We start from the raw sequence: 16,985 nt of genomic DNA on the forward strand, positions 1-16,985 counted from the left end.
AATAAAAATTACTTTATTTTTTAAAATAAATGCATTTTTTTACAGTCAGAAAACAGAACAGCAGGACATGCACCGCTGCTCCTGACACTGGAGGCAAACAAAAACAACATCAGAGAAAATAAAAACAGACTAGGCTTCGTTTTTTCTCTTACCTCTGTTCACTTTTGCTGATTTGTCTCAAACTCCAGGGTCTAAACAAAGTGGGTCTCCTTCATATGGACATTATTAAATGGCACACTTCAGTTGTGACAAAACCAGACAAATAAGTGAAGTAGTTTAAAAAGGCGCTGAGCAAATCAAATTTGCAGCAAAAAAAAAAGAGAAGCACATTAAGTATCACTGTAAGTCTAAAGAATGAGCTAAAAACACAACGCAGGGCCATGAAAGGACATTACGATCCACAAGTGGTAGAATAGAAAGAAGAAAATCAATAAAAGGAAGCAGAAATGCGAGCACATGAAAAAGGCATACGTATCTGTATTTAAAAAATATATATATAATATGTACTCGACAAATATCTTAATCAAACCTGGAGTTTGAGACTAGTGTTATCTTCATATATATTCATATATATCTTCATCTGAAAACTCAGTAAGACCACAACATAAGCAGGCATAATTCTGAATACTACACATGTTGACAGATGGCTTCCCCCCTCTTTACTGAAAGGAAAAGCTTCCAAACCCCAAAAAGCAGAAAAGAAACTGTACAATATTATAAAATGTTTGTGTTTTTACATTAGTTACAAAAAAATAATACTTCATTTACTGATCCTTCATACTGAGGACAGAAGAAAAAAAAACACGTTGCATATTCTTTCTTCAAACTCTGTGACCTTTTGCTGGTGTGTAATGACAAAAGTTATAATAATAATAATAATAATAACAACAATACTAAATGGTGTGAGAAACAGAATGGCAGTAAAGTAAAAGGTGGAACAAGGGAGCGATGATCCCCTCCTGTTATGTAGTGTACGCTTAGCAATGAGATGTCAGGGGGTTCAAATCTCTGGATGCAATTTCAAACATGCTGTTGAGATTCAGCAACTTATAACTGTGGTCAGAACAGCAGCCAGAAACAGATGTGTTTGGCAAAATATAAATGCACTTTGGCACATAATGTTTGAATGCGCACTTCCAGGTCAGAAGATGAAAACTCCTTGCCTGCCTAAAGTTGGCAAAAGATAACAGACATCTTGAAAAGTCATGCAACTTCATGCTGAGTCTTCAAATATTTTTAAAAACAAGAGGATGAGATATTTTAAATGGACTCGTGATACCTTGTGACATTAGTAATCTACCTTAGTTCAACAGGAGAATGAATTTTGCAGTAAGGACATTTACATCAGTTGGAAGAGATTTTCAAACCCACAGGACACTCATCCCAGTGCACTGAACTGTAGTGTATTTTCAGACACGCTCACTATTAGCAGTCTGTTAAATATAAAAACAAAACTCTCAATGTCACACCTGTCAGCTAATACAATGAGATTTCAATGGAGAGACTCGGCACAGAGGGGACTATCACTCTGGACGAGCTCCGAAACAAAGACAACAGACATCAAAAGCAAAAGGAAATTTAACAACAGCTTATTCAAAAACACGGACTGTATACTGTAGAAGTGCTTACATGTGACTTCAAAGAGATTAAACCCTTCAGAGAGTGGACAGGATGGACATGTAGTGCTGCGATCAGTGGCCACTGCTGTTGACAGATACCCTTTTGATTGGACTCTTTGAAAAGTCCGTCTTTTAGGATAAATAATTCGATATAACTTTAGGTATCTGTGCCACCACGATTACAATATGTTTTAATGACAGTTTGATGTCAGCTCCTTTAGTCCAGTTCGAGAAGAAATACAGAGGGAAAAAAAAGACAGTGAGAGAAATAGTGAAGAGGAAAAGATTCTTTGGGATTAAATCTGGCATTTGATTGGTTTTAAAGGGTTGTCATGGACGTAAATTGATGGCCATCAGTCCAGGAGGAGAGGGGGCAGGTGCTCGTAGGAAAAACAAGAGAGACTTCCCGGTTCATGTTTGTGTAAGGCTTCTGTTCAACCACAGGAGCGTACGTTCAAAAGTTCATCTGGACTGTATTTACCAGAATATTAGTGTTGTAACAAATGACCTTGTCAGCGTTAATGCAAAAAAACCCTATAACAATAAAAACGGTGTCAGCCATGGCAATAGTAGTGCTGTTCTGGACTCCTCAGCACAGCTCCGAACACTTAAAAAGACTGAGAAATAGTAGAATAAAATAAACCCCATATACTGTGGTTCCACCCCCCAGCCACTCCCCTCCTGGCCCCTGACCTACAATCGTTGACCCCTGGTGGTTTGGGGAGGGGGGGGGGCTCAGACCCAGCCGCTGGTCAGCTTATAGAACATCTCCTCATCTAGAGACTCGTTCTGGTCCTTGGCACGTGTGGACAGAAAGATGTAGCCACCGATGAACTCGTGGACCACCTTGCAGTCCACCTCGGCACAGATGAAGGAGAGACTGGGCTCGTCTGCAAATTCCACTGTGACCTGAGCACACAGAGCAAAGCACATCAGTCCTGCTTCCATGAAAACCGGTGAAATGTAATCATGTTGGTGATGTACTGCAGAATGTATAATGTACAAAACAGCTACCTGGTTATTTCTGACGCCCTATGTTTCCCTAGTGTGATAGAAGTGCTGCAGATTCAAACAGCCAGCTGTGCAGCTCTATGCAGCTTTCAGATGCTATTAGCTCATTGCTTTTAGTGCTACAATCAACTGAAGGGCTGACTGCAACTAATGATTATTTTCATAATCAATTAAGTCAGCCAATTCTTTTAGAGATTAATCAATTGATCGTTTGGTCTGTGAAACGCCCCTCACAAGCTGGCACCAGTACATTTTTGTTTAGCTTGTTGATAATCTACTAATTGCTTAAAAGAGTTCTCCAAGAGATTTAGCATAGCACTCTTACAGGGCGTGTTGGACTCACAATGGACAATTTCAAACAAAAAGCATCAAAATCAATGCAGCAGAACCATATACCTACATTACCCACAATGCAGCTTGGCCACCAACAGTCCAGCTGGAGATTTTGGGTGTGTTATGCTAGTAGCGGCTAATGTAGCCTCAAACCGCTAGCCTCAAGCAGAGATGAGGAGCGGGCTACAGAGGTCTGTAAGCTCACTTCTTTCTAACTCCACACCCCCAGATTGTTTTCATTTTCTAACTTGTAGCCTTCAACCTTAACCGATGAGGTAATTTATCGCAGCTCCCTCTGGAGCCACAAACGGCTTCATACAACAAATTCACCTTTAACCAACTAAGTGCTTCAGCTCTAAAACATTGACTTCCAACACTCTGATTGACAATAGGCTGCAAGCAATAAAATAATATTTAAGGAAAACCTATTATATCAAAATTGTCATATTCAATGAGTTCCCTACCATCTTGATCTCCCAGTTGACGTTCCACTGTTTCATGTTGCTGAAGCGCCAGGTCTTGATAGCATCTCCAGTGCTGGCATCCATCCGGATCAAACGGTTGTAAGTGATGCCGATCAGCTCCTCCCGCTTCCCACCCTGGAACCTGCAGAAGAGGAGAAGAAGGGAATCCACTGTGAAATGAAAGTGTGTAGATCAAATGACAATATGAGTCACTCTCAGCACATAAAACTGAGAGAGTGGGTGACGGAGATGTCACTTGATACTTACTTGGCAAGGAAATGAGTGATTCCAAACTCAGGCAGGGACTGCCACGCCTGTATGAAGCGCATCTTGGCCTCGATGAGACTCATCTGGGCCACATTCTGGTGGGCTTCAAGGATCCGGGCGGAAATCTGACAAATACACAATCACACATTTGACTTTTCTGTTCCCACCGTTTGAGTCACGGCAAACACTAACACACTGTCCACAGTAAACAAATGCATCCCATCACCACACATCAACCACCCGATGCACCCAAATCCACACACACAAAAAACACACCCAATGCATAAACAAGCTGTGGCTAACTCCATATAGCCATCAGCACACACAGTGTCAGCCAATAACCAGAGAGCTGTCATAGTCTACTTCACACAGCTACAAAACAGACAGACAAACAAATATAAACCTATGAGCCCCCTGAGAAGCCAGACTACGGTTAATGAGCCACGGGAAGCTTCCTGTGTGTGTGTGTGTGTGTGTGTGTGTGTGTGTGTGTGTGTGTGTGTGTGTGTGTGTGTGTGTGTGTGTGTGCATACGTGTGTGTATTCCCCTGCTGTCACTAAATCCTTTATAGAACTGCAGCCCAAAATTGTATTGAAAGAATTCATCTGGAAGAGCAGCGTAACATCCAAGTGACCTGCTGTCTAAGATGAGGGTTCTGCCATCTCTGTCTGTTTACTTACAGCTGACCATTTTCTAAAGCATGTTAAAGAATTATGAGAGTTTTCCTACCCTCGAGGTTACCAATGGTTTCAGTTCATAGAAATCAGCTAATAGAGACATGTGCATTTTCTGAAATAAGTAATCCATCACAGTTAACTCCCTCCCATATGCTACAGTCAGCTACCGATTAGCCTTGCATTCTTGAAATCTAATTTCAAATAAAAAAGCCAAAGCAAATACGGGTGTCAGGAATTGATCGATGAGATTGATAATTTTGTTGCCGTTGCAGAAGCAATTTGTCTCAGCTAAAAGCAGCAACACAAAAACAATTCAGCAGTCCCCGTTCAACAGCACTACAATAAAATAACAACAACAAAAATAAAGAGCTTCACTGTGATGGCTCACTTACGTTTCTAGTCTCTGCGTTTCATATTATATAGACAGAAAAGTAAAAAACATAATTCAAAAATGCATTAAAACTTCCCTTATTCTTTCATGAAATGTTGACTTTTATGTTCAGTAAAATAAGTCGACCATGCAGGTGTTTTCGCATGTTCTTCTTTTTTTGTACAAGTTCCATAAACTTTTAACTTTATGTTTTGTATCATCACTGCTTGTACCTACCGGTAATGTAAGAAAAATACAAACACAATGCAGATGCCCCAAAGTGTCAATAGAATTATGTGTCATTTTGACCTTATGGCACCCTGGAAACATTAGCGCTAACGACAAATAACAAACATGAACTAACAAGACGGATTCTATCTATTCTACTGTGACTACCAGCCACTATGACATGTTATACAGCTGCACCACTGTTGGTTAGGTGCAACCCGGACAGAGTGTTTATACAATCATGCACATAACTCAACTTACCAAGTCCCTGATATAGCCTGGCTGAAGGTGGGAGGTGGGGATGGGAGAGGGACACAGAGGAATGAAGCAGATGCATACAAGAAGAGAGAAAAGAAAGAAGAGATTGGACAAAGAGAACAAGCAAGTAAGATCAGTGTCGAGGGAGGAAAGATCAAAACAATAAAGTAGGAGGCCATTATTGTAATAAAAGAAACAAAGTGGGGAGAGGGGGCTGTGGAGTCTGGGGGTCATGCAGTATTCACCCACAAGAGGGAGAGAGAGTTCAGCAGCAGTCAGACAATGTGTCATTTATAAGAGAGAAGAGGGAGGTTACACAACATTTGTGTGGTTTCACATGAAGGAAGTGGGCACTGGAACTATACATTTCAGGTCCAGATAATATCTGTTTATTCTTAACAGACTTTCACAATGAGCCATTAAAATAATTACACTGCTTCGCTGTGATTCCCCTTTCATCCACAAGATGGCAGCGTGTACCAAGCAGCACACTTTGGGAGATGTATGAGGGCCATGTCTCTATACTCCAGGACTTTATCATCGTGACTTTAGTGTTTGTTTTCTCTTATGTAAATTTATAGATTTGGCCAGAGACCACATTAGTCCAAGTAATCAAAAAATTCCTATGTGTGTATCCGCTGGGAGCTGCAGCACGGAAGTCTCCTCGGCCCTGTCTCGCAACAGGAAGTCCAGTTTAAGGGAGATGGGGAGGGGTCGCAGCTGACTGAGCTGGGCCTTTCCCAGACAGTTTTCCCGCGCAGCATTCCCAGGCACGGCTCATTTCCTGACGCCCCACACCCACTACATGAGTACAAATGTGCGTGAGTGCACGGGCACATACACATACTGTACATAAGCCACTACTCTTTCATGTTGTGCCTGGGGATACCCCCCTATCAGACTGGAATTGTGAGTGAGATTGGAGCTGGACCAGAAAAAACCACAGCTGGGCTAATGCTCTTAAAAGTCTTAGTCCTGCCCCTGCCTGAGTTTTCTGTCCATGTTCTAAAGAAAATATGTCAGTGGACAGTGACTTTGCAACAGACAAAAGATAAAACAACGATGATTCTGTCAGCATTCAATAATTACAGCTCCCATGAGGTTTTGATAGCCCGCATATGGTTTCATCGTGATTAAAATGATGAGCAGCTAAAATACCACTGTCCAGCACAGTCTTTTAATGTATTATTGGAACCTCAGTATCATGTTTCAGCTTTCCAGGAAAACTAATGAAAGAGACCTTCTATAGCAAAGTACAGTATACAGAGATCCAAACACTAGTGGAACAGAAGCTGGACCAGGACTTCTCTCTCTTTCAGACCAACACAATGACATGGGTTAAACCCACCAGTTGGCTGGTCTAAATGGGTCGACATGCATCAGGTAATCTGGCCTCGTGACCCTTTTTTTTTTTTCACTTGAACATGGATTGGTCAATCCTCAGGTTTGGCGAATAGGCTTTTCTAGTAGACATGGTGAAATAATTTCATGTTATTGACCCCAACTATGTTTCAGGGATTTCCTGACAAGCCTACAAAGGGAGAAAGTGAGAACTGAAACTTTATTTGGCACTTCTGTAATTTGAGGTTAATTCTCATTTTTAGCAGCGCTGTGCAGGGAACTACAGTTATGAACAGTGACGCCTGAGATTAACCTGTGACAGCTCTCCTATATGAGACAAAGAACAAGCCTGGTTTGTATTGTGGCCCACTAGAAGAACTTTGAGCCCTGGTGACACACATTTACAGGACCTGACTCTATCTTCCTGTCTACCTCTCTCTCTAGACATCCAGTATATTTCAGGCAATGGCTCAGACCATTTCTGAGTCATCACCCTCCAGCACCCTCCCAACATCCCTCTGCCCCCCTAGCAACATTCCCCTTTTGTACTACAACTTAAACAAAACCACATCGACTGAGTAAGCTATGGGGAGGAAACCCCCCCCCCCCCCCCCCCCCACCTTCCCCACCTCCCTCACCCATCCCGAACTAACACAGCTATGGCAGCCGTGTGCTCAGCTGTTCCATTGTACACACACCAGCCTGTTGCTTACATGCAAATCTGCAGGACACATTGTAGACTTTTCCTAATGTTTGCAAGATATTTAATTAATTCTTAATGCTTACATTTTACACTTGGTTAATAAGATGTTTGCTGCTGTCCTGATTTCCCCTCGGACAGAGGGGGGGTGGGGAGCAGGAACAGAGAGAAGAGGAGGAGAGTAAAGGAGGGGGAGTAGAGGGAGGCTACATTCCGATGCAAGACAAGCCTGATGCCAGGAGGCACCCATCTGGGAAGCATCAGACGCTGCTTCATCTAACTCCACAACCCACTCATCAAACAAGTAAACAACCTCCTACAAAATACACATTTGACCAGATAGTCATCTTCCTTATTCTGTCTCTTTGTAACTACACACTTCACCTTCCATGCTGCAACTACAGCCTGCAGAGCGTTCACAGGTTGGCTTACCTGCTTGTTCTTGTACTTCTTCAGATAGCGTGGGGACACCAGGCATTCTGGGTTGATATCGGTGGTGATTGGCTCAATGAACTGAGGGTCAGGGTTCATGTGTTGCATCTTGAGGAAGGACAGAATGTTCTGGACCTCCAGGTTGTAAGAGCTGTCGGCCATGGTCTTCCCTTTGGAGGCCAAGCGACATGCAGCCATCCAGTGGGCATACTGTTTCTCCTGGAGAAGAAAGTCAAATGCTGATCATTAAAAAGCTGTCAAAAAAAAGGACAAGAAATGATCATAAATGGTGAACTAAGACTTCAGTCTTACCGTGTCACACCGAAGCCAGATCTCATTCATGCCATCAGCCACGGGGATTAGCAACTTGATGTTGAATTTCTGACCCGAGATGTTAACATCTGGAGTTACCTCACAACCTACACATGGAGGCCAAAGTGCAGAGAGGAAGAAGAGGTCACAGGTCGCACTCATTCTTTAGACACACCACCAAAAATAAAACTACTTGCAGCTGAAAAATAACGCATTACATTCTTGCATTAGCATGAAATGACATCTTTTGTGTGTTTGCACCTCTAAGATTCATTTGGTGTGCAGGTGTCCCATGTGCCTCCTCTTTACTCTTGTAACAGGAAATTGTGATATCCTTGAATGTGCACCAGTACTGCTTATAGCCTTTCAGTGTCAGTTTCTTGGGTCTGGAAAATATATAAAACAGACACAGGGAGAAATGTCAAGACTTCAGATGGAAAAAAAAACACCCATTTTCTTTATTAGTGGTCAAGAGGGAGAGTGGGGGAGGGGAGAGCACAAGTGAGTACAAAGGGGAGAGGAGAAAAAGAGCGAGAGCCTCTCCAAGTACAAAGTCAGCAAGGTGAAGAAAGGAGCCAGCACTGGACGTGAACATTTATGGAAAACCATTAAAGAGGAAATGCCTCTTGATATCATACCCCCCCTCGCAAGGTTTATACATTTTATGAGACAACCACCCCAGGGGCCACCTGCCTGTCAGCAAAGGCTTAATGCCAAAAATGAATATGGTTAAATATATGCTTGCTCCAACTGTAATCACTTTGAAAAGCTAAACTGAAAGCTCAGCCTGCAAATGTCCTTTGGCAAACAATGCAGCCTATTACACTGATGCAAACCAGACAACAGCTCTCTTATTTAGCCAGAAAACGTTATTTCCTGGTTCTCTCATAGACTCAACATCTTTCCAATCTGCAATCTTTGCACGCACTCATGCACAGTTGTTAACGTTTTTGATACCAGTGAAAGTGCATGTGATCTTGCAGGATCAGGTAGCTCTGGATGTGGACTTACTTGAAGACTTTGACATAGTCTGCTAGTTCAGGAATAGATGTGATGTCACCCTAGGAGGAAGGGAAAAACCCATTGTTAGTATAAACCTGGGAGATTTCAATATAAAAGAATAAGAACATGGTTAAATATAAGCAAAACAATGACCTCAGGCTCAACTTTGTACATTTTCAATGTCACTGCTCAGTAGAGTATGCTAAAGACAACACTTCTTATGCAATATCTCAAAGTTCAGTTTCCTCTGATAAGCTGTAAAAACGTAACAAGTTCTTAAGGCGGGGCTGCTGTAATAATGGACACATATTTTCAACGTAACCATGTAACGTGCAGCCTTTTTTGGGTTTGTTCAAGTGTCACATATCTCACACCCACAGTCCTTTGTCAGATGCAGGCTTCATAAATAACAGTGTGAGATTTTGCACTTCCAGTGAAATCCATTGTGATTTCCCCTCCCCTGGGTCTGTGTACAGTGTCTATGTGTAGGTTTCCGCTCCTGTTTAATACCGCCGATGAAAGGAGACGTCATCAGAATACAGTAGGGAAACAAAGGACTAAGCACACTGCCAAGCTGCTACAATTGGGAAAATAAATTCACATAATGATGGATAAAAAAAAAAAAACTTGGACAAGCCCAGTGCATGTAATCCACAACCAACGCGTATTTCCTGTAGTGAATGTGAAGCTGTGGCAGTGCTGTTGTACCAGTGTGTTGGACGTCTTCCCTCCCTCCAGAGTAATCTCCAGGTCTGACAGGGCTGCATCCACCTCATCCACCTCCTTCTCACTGTTGTTCATGTGGTTGTCTGAAGACATGATTGACAGCTTGTTGATGTGGTACTGAGGAAAAGAAAGAGATTCACAGTTTTTAATATCTTCACCATAAGACTTAACCATATCACAGTATGGTCCAAGACAACAAGTCCACAACTACATGAATTCTGTGGGCAAAGTGAGTATATTATTCTATAATTTTTCACTTTGGTCAAACTCCAAACCTTTTCATGGTCTAGAAATCATCAATTTAATTATCCCTGTGTTTCTAGCCTTCTCGGTCCTACATATGTACCAGTTACATACAGAGGAATTTAAGAATGCTTTTCTTAACATCCTCCTTTTAGACACACATGTACAGTATGCACTTCACCAGACGTTTTAGAGAAGAAGCTAGTTGGAGCAAGGTCTGTGCCGCTGTGGACAATGTTTCAAAGTCTTATCCTTTCAGCTTACTGTTAAAACCTACAATCTTACAGTTACAGTATGTTTCCATCCACCAGATTAACAAAAAAACAAAAACAACAAGTGCCAGAGATGGACTTAAAGTAGAGGAAGAAGGGAGTTTGAAAGATTTTGCTAGTAATTGTTAGCTGTTCAAACACCTTCGCCGAGAGTTTTGCTGATTTCTATAAAGTTTCCTGCTATGTGTGCTACCGGTGCATAAACCCTCCAACTTCGTCTTATAAACAGTGAATTGGTCTGTGATTATTGCCACATAAATACTTTAAGATGTGTTGGCATTTATGTTAGCAAGTGCTGCCAGTGTGCACCGTCAAGTTAACCAGTGATAAAACAATGACTTTTATCTTTGAAGGAGATGAAGATGAGGAGACTTTCAAAATGAGGAGAGGATGAAGTGACTGGTGATGATTCACCAAGATATAAGTGGTATGGTTTGGACAATGTGTTCTCAGCACGTCTTGGAACTGTAACATGCGATGAAAGTATTTTTACTGGGAACATATGTGAGACAGGGCCAATAGGATGGGATAAGAGACTGTGCGTTCTTGTGCAGTAACACTGGAAACACCAATTCATCAGGATGTGGCCATTACTGAAAACCTGACAGTGTTTCCCGCTTAGTGTGAGTCACAGACACTAAATACGACTTGTTGACAAATGGTATTTATAATGTCAACCCATCAACAACCCCCCACCAATATATGAATGAACAGCTGTCGAGAGAGTGAAAGATACAGAGGCAGAGTTTGAGAGAGACATGTGAGGCTTTAGCCAGCTAAGGTTACAGAATGTGGGACAAAGGGCTCACCGTGACACTCCACTTCCACCCTGACAGTCTTTTAAAAACTGCAACACTGAAGGGGGTTTGTTTCCTGTTTGTGCGCATAAGCGGCTGAGCGCATGTGTTTATCGGCTGAGGTACAAAGTACAACCTGTGGCCCAAGTCGATGACTATGAGGTCGGTCACTGCTCTTGACTCCTGATTACCTAATTTCTACGTACATGCCAAAGTAAAACGTCCAGGTTATAGCATGCTAACACAAGCCAGCAACATACTGGATGTGGACAATCACCGCTCTTTATTTAGCTTCTGTGTATCCACTCTCACCAGTGAAACCTTAGCCAAAAACTCTGAGCTCATACAACCCAGCTGAAACATAGTAGTAGCTACCAAAGTGCTAACAGACAGGTAGCGACAGAGCCACCAGTCTAAACACCCAACTCAGATTAGTATCTCTCTCAGGAAGAGTAACAAAAAAACAGTAAAGTGTAATAATAACCAGTCAGATGAAACGCACCTAACACCTCTGAGTGTAAGAGGGCTTTTAGAGGAATGTGAGCAGGTCTATGAGACAGTGTCTTGTGGGGGGTGGGTGGTCTGGGCCGAGGCACTGGGTCCTGTGGCCCGGGATGCTCTATAATTACCTCGGGGGTGAGGACAGGGTGGCGTCCTCAGGTCTTGGCACCCACAGTTTATGAGAGTCAGAAATAGAAGGGGCACCACCCCCAGACTACAGGGGGCTACCTGAGGGGGCTAAAGGGGCTCACATCTGTATATCACTTCCACTGCTCTACATATCTCCTCTTGTGTCTGATGCCGTCAGTGGCTCAAGTTGTCTCAAAATTTGCAGAAATTACTCACATAAAGCTAATAGTCTTGGCCCAGTATGCACACATTGTATATATATTATCGTATACCGACAAGAACATTCATGAAAATTAGAATATAATATATAAAACATCACGTTTGACGGATCATTGGCCTGGTTTACAGGTATTCAAAGTGACACTTACCTCACGTAGTTAAACAGAGTGAAGTACATTAATGTCTTCCAAGTTAATTATAATTGATTATTCATAAGATGTTTTTTGTTCAAAAGCCTAAAGACTCCCTTTTTCTATGAACTATGAGCCAGAAATAAAGGGAATTGATTGCCCAATGGGGATATGTGTGATAATGCCCCCATTAACCCATTCTGCATCAGTGTATAATAGCCAAGTTTTAGTATGCTTGCTGCAGCAGAACTGGCAGCCATATGGCTCAGCTCTGGGCTGGCGGCCCATCCAATTCATTAGCTTGCGGTTGAGAAGGCAATGTGCCCATTGCCCAATGAAAAGAAGACTGCAGGTCTTCAAATTTCAGGCCCTGACAAAACAATGCTGAAACAGGAAAATTAAGATCAGGCGCACACACAGTCTCTTTACCTGCAGGGCAGCAAACATCATCATTTCCTCCTCGGTGCACTCAATTTCCTCCAGCAGGATGGCCCACTTGGACTGTTCATAGAGCTGGTTCACTCGGATGGCATCATACTGTGGAGGGGTTTGTCACAGAGGGTGACATGCATACAAACACAGTGAATAAACACAGACTCACGCAAATACAAAATAGACACAGGACACAACCAGATTTGGGTGAAGCACTAGTTTGAAGTTATATGTGGTTAATGGCATCATGACTGTTGTCCATTGACTTTCAAATACTCTACTTAGAAGAGTACTGCACCATTTAGCATTGCAACATGATATTGAGACCGTTTGGTTTGGTCAGAAATCTGATAAACTGTCTCAAGTAACATCACTTTTTCAACTTTTTCACATATGCAGTGGTACTCCCCAAGACATACAAACAAACTTTGATGTGTAAAAATCCCCTTTGTGTGTCATATATTGTAAACTTTACAGGCTAAAATCCCTAAACTTATTAAAAATACTCTAGTGTTTGACCAGAATCACATTAACTAACCAGCCTGTTTTAGTAGGTATGCTGGTAGAGCACACAAAGGACACTTGGTGAGGATCTCTATTACACAACTCTGGTGTTTGTTTTTTTCATATAAAATGATAAGTCACTATGTCCTCAGGGACTCCATTTGCAAGGTGAAATTGTACTCTTCTGACTGTGGGACGTACCTTAGGGTTGAGGTCAAAGAAACTGTGGTATTTAAACCTCAGCAGCAGCACCTCATTCTCCTTTACATCCTGCTCCATCAGAGACCTGGATGAGTCCAACCACCTGTTCAGACAGTGAAAATAAAGTCTTCTGAAACAATCTCTCTGCAGCCTCTTGCAAGTATTTTGATCAGCTGCACAGCCCTAAATATACTGAAATCCCACCACAGCATTTTTGAGTATGAGCAGTTTAACCAAATCAACAAACCACTAAGCAAAGTTCATCTCACCCCTGGTTGATTTTGGCTTTGTCCAGCAGGGACTGGGGCTTGTAGAGTTTGACCAGGATGTCGGGTGAGGAGATTGGCTGGCTGACAGCGAGGATGCTGGGATTGCCCTCAGAGAGAGGACTGTCCCCGAACCAAGCAGTGGTGGGCGACAGTGGGCTGCCATCCCTGGAGTCATAGGTGGGGGTCATGGTCTTACTGTACAAGCCTGGACTGGAGTAGATGCTCCCTGAAAACACACATCCATCAGTTAGTCCCTTATAGTGCACTGAAGTCCAAAAAGAAACAGGAACAATATTACATACATAATGTTTTACACACTGACACAATCTAATGAATACTCCCATTTAAAAGCAAGTGCACACATTCGCAAATACTCTCCATCAACAGCATCAAGGGGTGAACACTTCAAAAAGCACACACACACTTGCAGCCTAGCCAGGCCAGCTAGCGGTCAACAACACCATGTGACTACCAGCCCACACTTTGCAGATGAGTGGCCTCAACAATGTCCTCCTGCGGATGGCAGGATTGATGTGGATCAGCATGCAGATGTTGCAGAACATGACCAGGGGTCACCCACTTACTCACAGTCAAAAACCTGCAGGAATGCACTGCACACAGCAAACTATAGCACGACTCGCCACAGAGAGGAGAGGGGGAGCGCAAAAGATATGGGAGGATACGTGGATTATAACAAAAACATGTTACGGTTGGAATAAAATCCATAAAAAAAAAATATATTTTATCGAAGTCCTCATTGAATAAGGGGTCTAATACATGTATTGCTTTGCTTTTTACATTTTTTTTTTTTTTTTTTTTTTTTTAAAAATTGTATAGATTTTTGGCTTCACCAAAGTGAAGCTGTTTGCATTTCCTGTTGGCTGGCCTTGTGGGAGTATTTTTGGCCCCACACCCCACCCCATTCCCTCTCTCCCTCTGCAGGGCCTAGGTCAAGAAGCAACACTGGCTAAACCGCTAAATCCCTTCTGAAATCAGGAAATGGGCTTGGTTTGTGTTTGTGAGTGTGCACGTGTATGTTTGTGTTTGCGAGATGAGGTCATGAGAACAGGGTGCAGGCTAGGGCCACCCATCCCTTGTGTGTGTGTGTGTGTGTGTGTGTGTGTGTGTGTGTGTGTGTGTGTGTGTGTGTGTGTGTGTGTGTGTGTGTGTGTGGGGGGGGGGGGTTATTCAGTGGTTCCTTCAAGGTTTTTCCTGAATGCTGAGTTCATGAGGTCAGGAAGAGTACTCCCATCTCCCATAGGGTCTCTTGAGGAATCCAAAATATCCGGAGAGACCATGTATAAGGTGAAAGATGGCAGCCCATTAAAAACACAACTAGGCCCCCTCCATCCTGTTTACTGACTCTCCAATACAGGCGAAAAGGCACAAAGAATGTTAACATGACTTGACTCCCTAATGCTTTCACACTGGGGATTCATAGAGGGCTTAGATGGATGGAGCTGGACCACCATGGGCTGTTAAGACTAGAAGTAAACCATGAGAGGGTTGTCAATAAATGAAAGTGTCTCTTGTGGATTTGATTTTTACACAAAGCTTCTGTGTGGGCTATTGGTTGTTTGGTGTACGTAGGATACTTCTATAAAAAGTTATAGCAAAAACACAAAAACGTTTAATAATAATTTACTTGTGACCATCTCCGTAACCACCACTTTCATGGGCTAAAAAGTGATCAGCTATCCTGCACAACAGTCAGCAGGCACAGTGAGCAGGCCTGGAGTAGCTGTAAGGAAAAGTGAGCTTTGAGCTAATTTCTAATGAGAGGCAAAGCCTTTATCATGTGACCACCCGAATCAGCTGACTTCCTCTGGAGGAGCAGTCAGATGACTCGGCTGCTAGTCCCAAAGGTTGCAGATGTCATGTGACCACAACACTCCAGCTGTGAGTGTGTGTGTGTGTGTGGGGGGGGGGGGGGGGGGGGGAGGTGGTGTGGTAGGGAGGAAGGGGAAGGCGAGGGTGAGGAAGCAGCACTGAAGAGTAAAGGACAGAGGAAGAGGGAAGCTTACCTTTGACAGGTCCGATGTATATTATCTCAGAGGCTAGGATGAAAAGAGAAAGAGTAAGAGAAAGAAAGACAGGAAAGAGGTGGAAGAAGTGGAATGGGAACAAACACCATCAAGTGGACAGATTTAAGATGCAGAAAACTCTACAAGGACAGGAGGAAACCGAAGAGAAAAGACAAAAGTAGAGAAATACAAGTATGAGGAGATCCATGGCATTTCCACGGGCACTGCCAGCTGCTGGCCTCAGAGTGGATGACTCAGTTTAGCCTCTTCGCAGAGGGAGCTCACCCTGGAATGACTAGTGAGGTTCTGTCGTTTCCATCCACCCATTCACAGCCATCCAACACAGCATGACTGATTGAAAACACAGGCAAGGCGTTGGTCAATGTGACCCAGCCCTGTATCTATAAACTGCAGCACAAATATAAAGTACTGGCCGTCTGATGTATGTTATTCTCCATGCCGACAGGAAAGATAATTAGATACAACAGGCACGTCAAGATGTGGTGGGCTCCGAGGGACTCGATGGACTCGCATCATGTCTAAGTCATGACAACAGCTGAGGATTAGTAACATGGTTTTTCTAACAAAATGACCAATTCTGAGGGGCGCAGACAGAGAGGGGACACAGAGTTTCCTAAATGGTACATTTCAGAATAGAGGTTGAGGTTTTGGAAAAGGATTGCCAGTCTTTAAGTAGAAATAATTAGTCATGTACTCCTTAAGACCTTAGTGTTCGCCATCCATCCATGTCCGATTCTGAGGTCATGGTGGACCTCACTGTACGTACTCTGTACTTTATGTATCTGAGCTACTATGTATTAAGGAATTTATTCCTTATTATCAATTACAAGTTAACAAACAAGTTATTAAAAAAAGATAGTGAGGTAAAGGCAAAGGGACTTTTAAAGCTAAGATAACTGGGAGAAATTCTGATAGAAAATATGATTAGAACTGCAACTAGTGATTATTGACATTATTGATTCATCTACAGAAGTTCAAGGGTCCAAGGCGATATGTTCAAATGTCTTTTCTCTGACCAACAATCCCAAACTCAAAAGTATTTAGTTTACTATTGTAGGAGGCCAAGAAAATCAGATAATATTTACATTTGAAAAGCTGGATTCCGTGAATTTTTGCCATTTCTTGCTTGAAAAACACAAACTATTAATCGATTATAAAAACCAGTCGCCAATTAATTTCCTGTCAATTTGACTAATTGATTATTCGATTAAGCCTTGTGATTTCTATCAGGAGACCTGAGCTAAGAAGCCTGCCCTTCTCCACGAGGGCCAGATCGCCTTACAACTTGGCCATGAAATATGCTCTCTGACTGTCGCATGTGATCTGATAGGGAGGATGCAACAAGTGTGTGTGTGTGTTTGTGCCCACACACAAGAGAGACACACAGGGAGAGTGCTGACAGTAAAAAGATTCTGCACATTCCTGCTGAACCTCTGTTTCTCTGCACCACCTAATAGTGTGACCACAGCTGACAACAAAATGTATCTACGTTGCACACCCTT

General features: G+C 42.7%; 1 protein-coding gene across 2 annotated transcripts in view; it reads right to left on the minus strand.

The window, feature by feature from the left end:
- The window catches only part of fermt2 (FERM domain containing kindlin 2), a 39,412-nt gene continuing 22,427 nt past the window's right edge, over positions 1 to 16,985 (minus strand). The window contains exons 5-16 of one of the 2 annotated variants that reach the window (XM_070919871.1): positions 13,439 to 13,664; positions 13,170 to 13,272; positions 12,462 to 12,569; positions 9,723 to 9,857; positions 9,024 to 9,073; positions 8,274 to 8,398; positions 8,013 to 8,119; positions 7,701 to 7,919; positions 5,231 to 5,251; positions 3,695 to 3,819; positions 3,428 to 3,569; positions 1 to 2,528 (exon numbers count right to left, since the gene is read on the minus strand). In XM_070919871.1, the coding sequence (XP_070775972.1) occupies positions 2,355 to 2,528; positions 3,428 to 3,569; positions 3,695 to 3,819; positions 5,231 to 5,251; positions 7,701 to 7,919; positions 8,013 to 8,119; positions 8,274 to 8,398; positions 9,024 to 9,073; positions 9,723 to 9,857; positions 12,462 to 12,569; positions 13,170 to 13,272; positions 13,439 to 13,664 (1,535 nt within the window). In that variant the 3' untranslated portion in view covers positions 1 to 2,354. The remainder of the gene's footprint in view (positions 2,529 to 3,427; positions 3,570 to 3,694; positions 3,820 to 5,230; positions 5,252 to 7,700; positions 7,920 to 8,012; positions 8,120 to 8,273; positions 8,399 to 9,023; positions 9,074 to 9,722; positions 9,858 to 12,461; positions 12,570 to 13,169; positions 13,273 to 13,438; positions 13,665 to 16,985) is intronic. The other variant, XM_070919870.1, reaches the window with a different exon arrangement.

The sequence above is a fragment of the Enoplosus armatus genome, chromosome 15, assembly GCF_043641665.1.
Source record: "Enoplosus armatus isolate fEnoArm2 chromosome 15, fEnoArm2.hap1, whole genome shotgun sequence".
NCBI lineage: Eukaryota > Metazoa > Chordata > Actinopteri > Centrarchiformes > Enoplosidae > Enoplosus > Enoplosus armatus.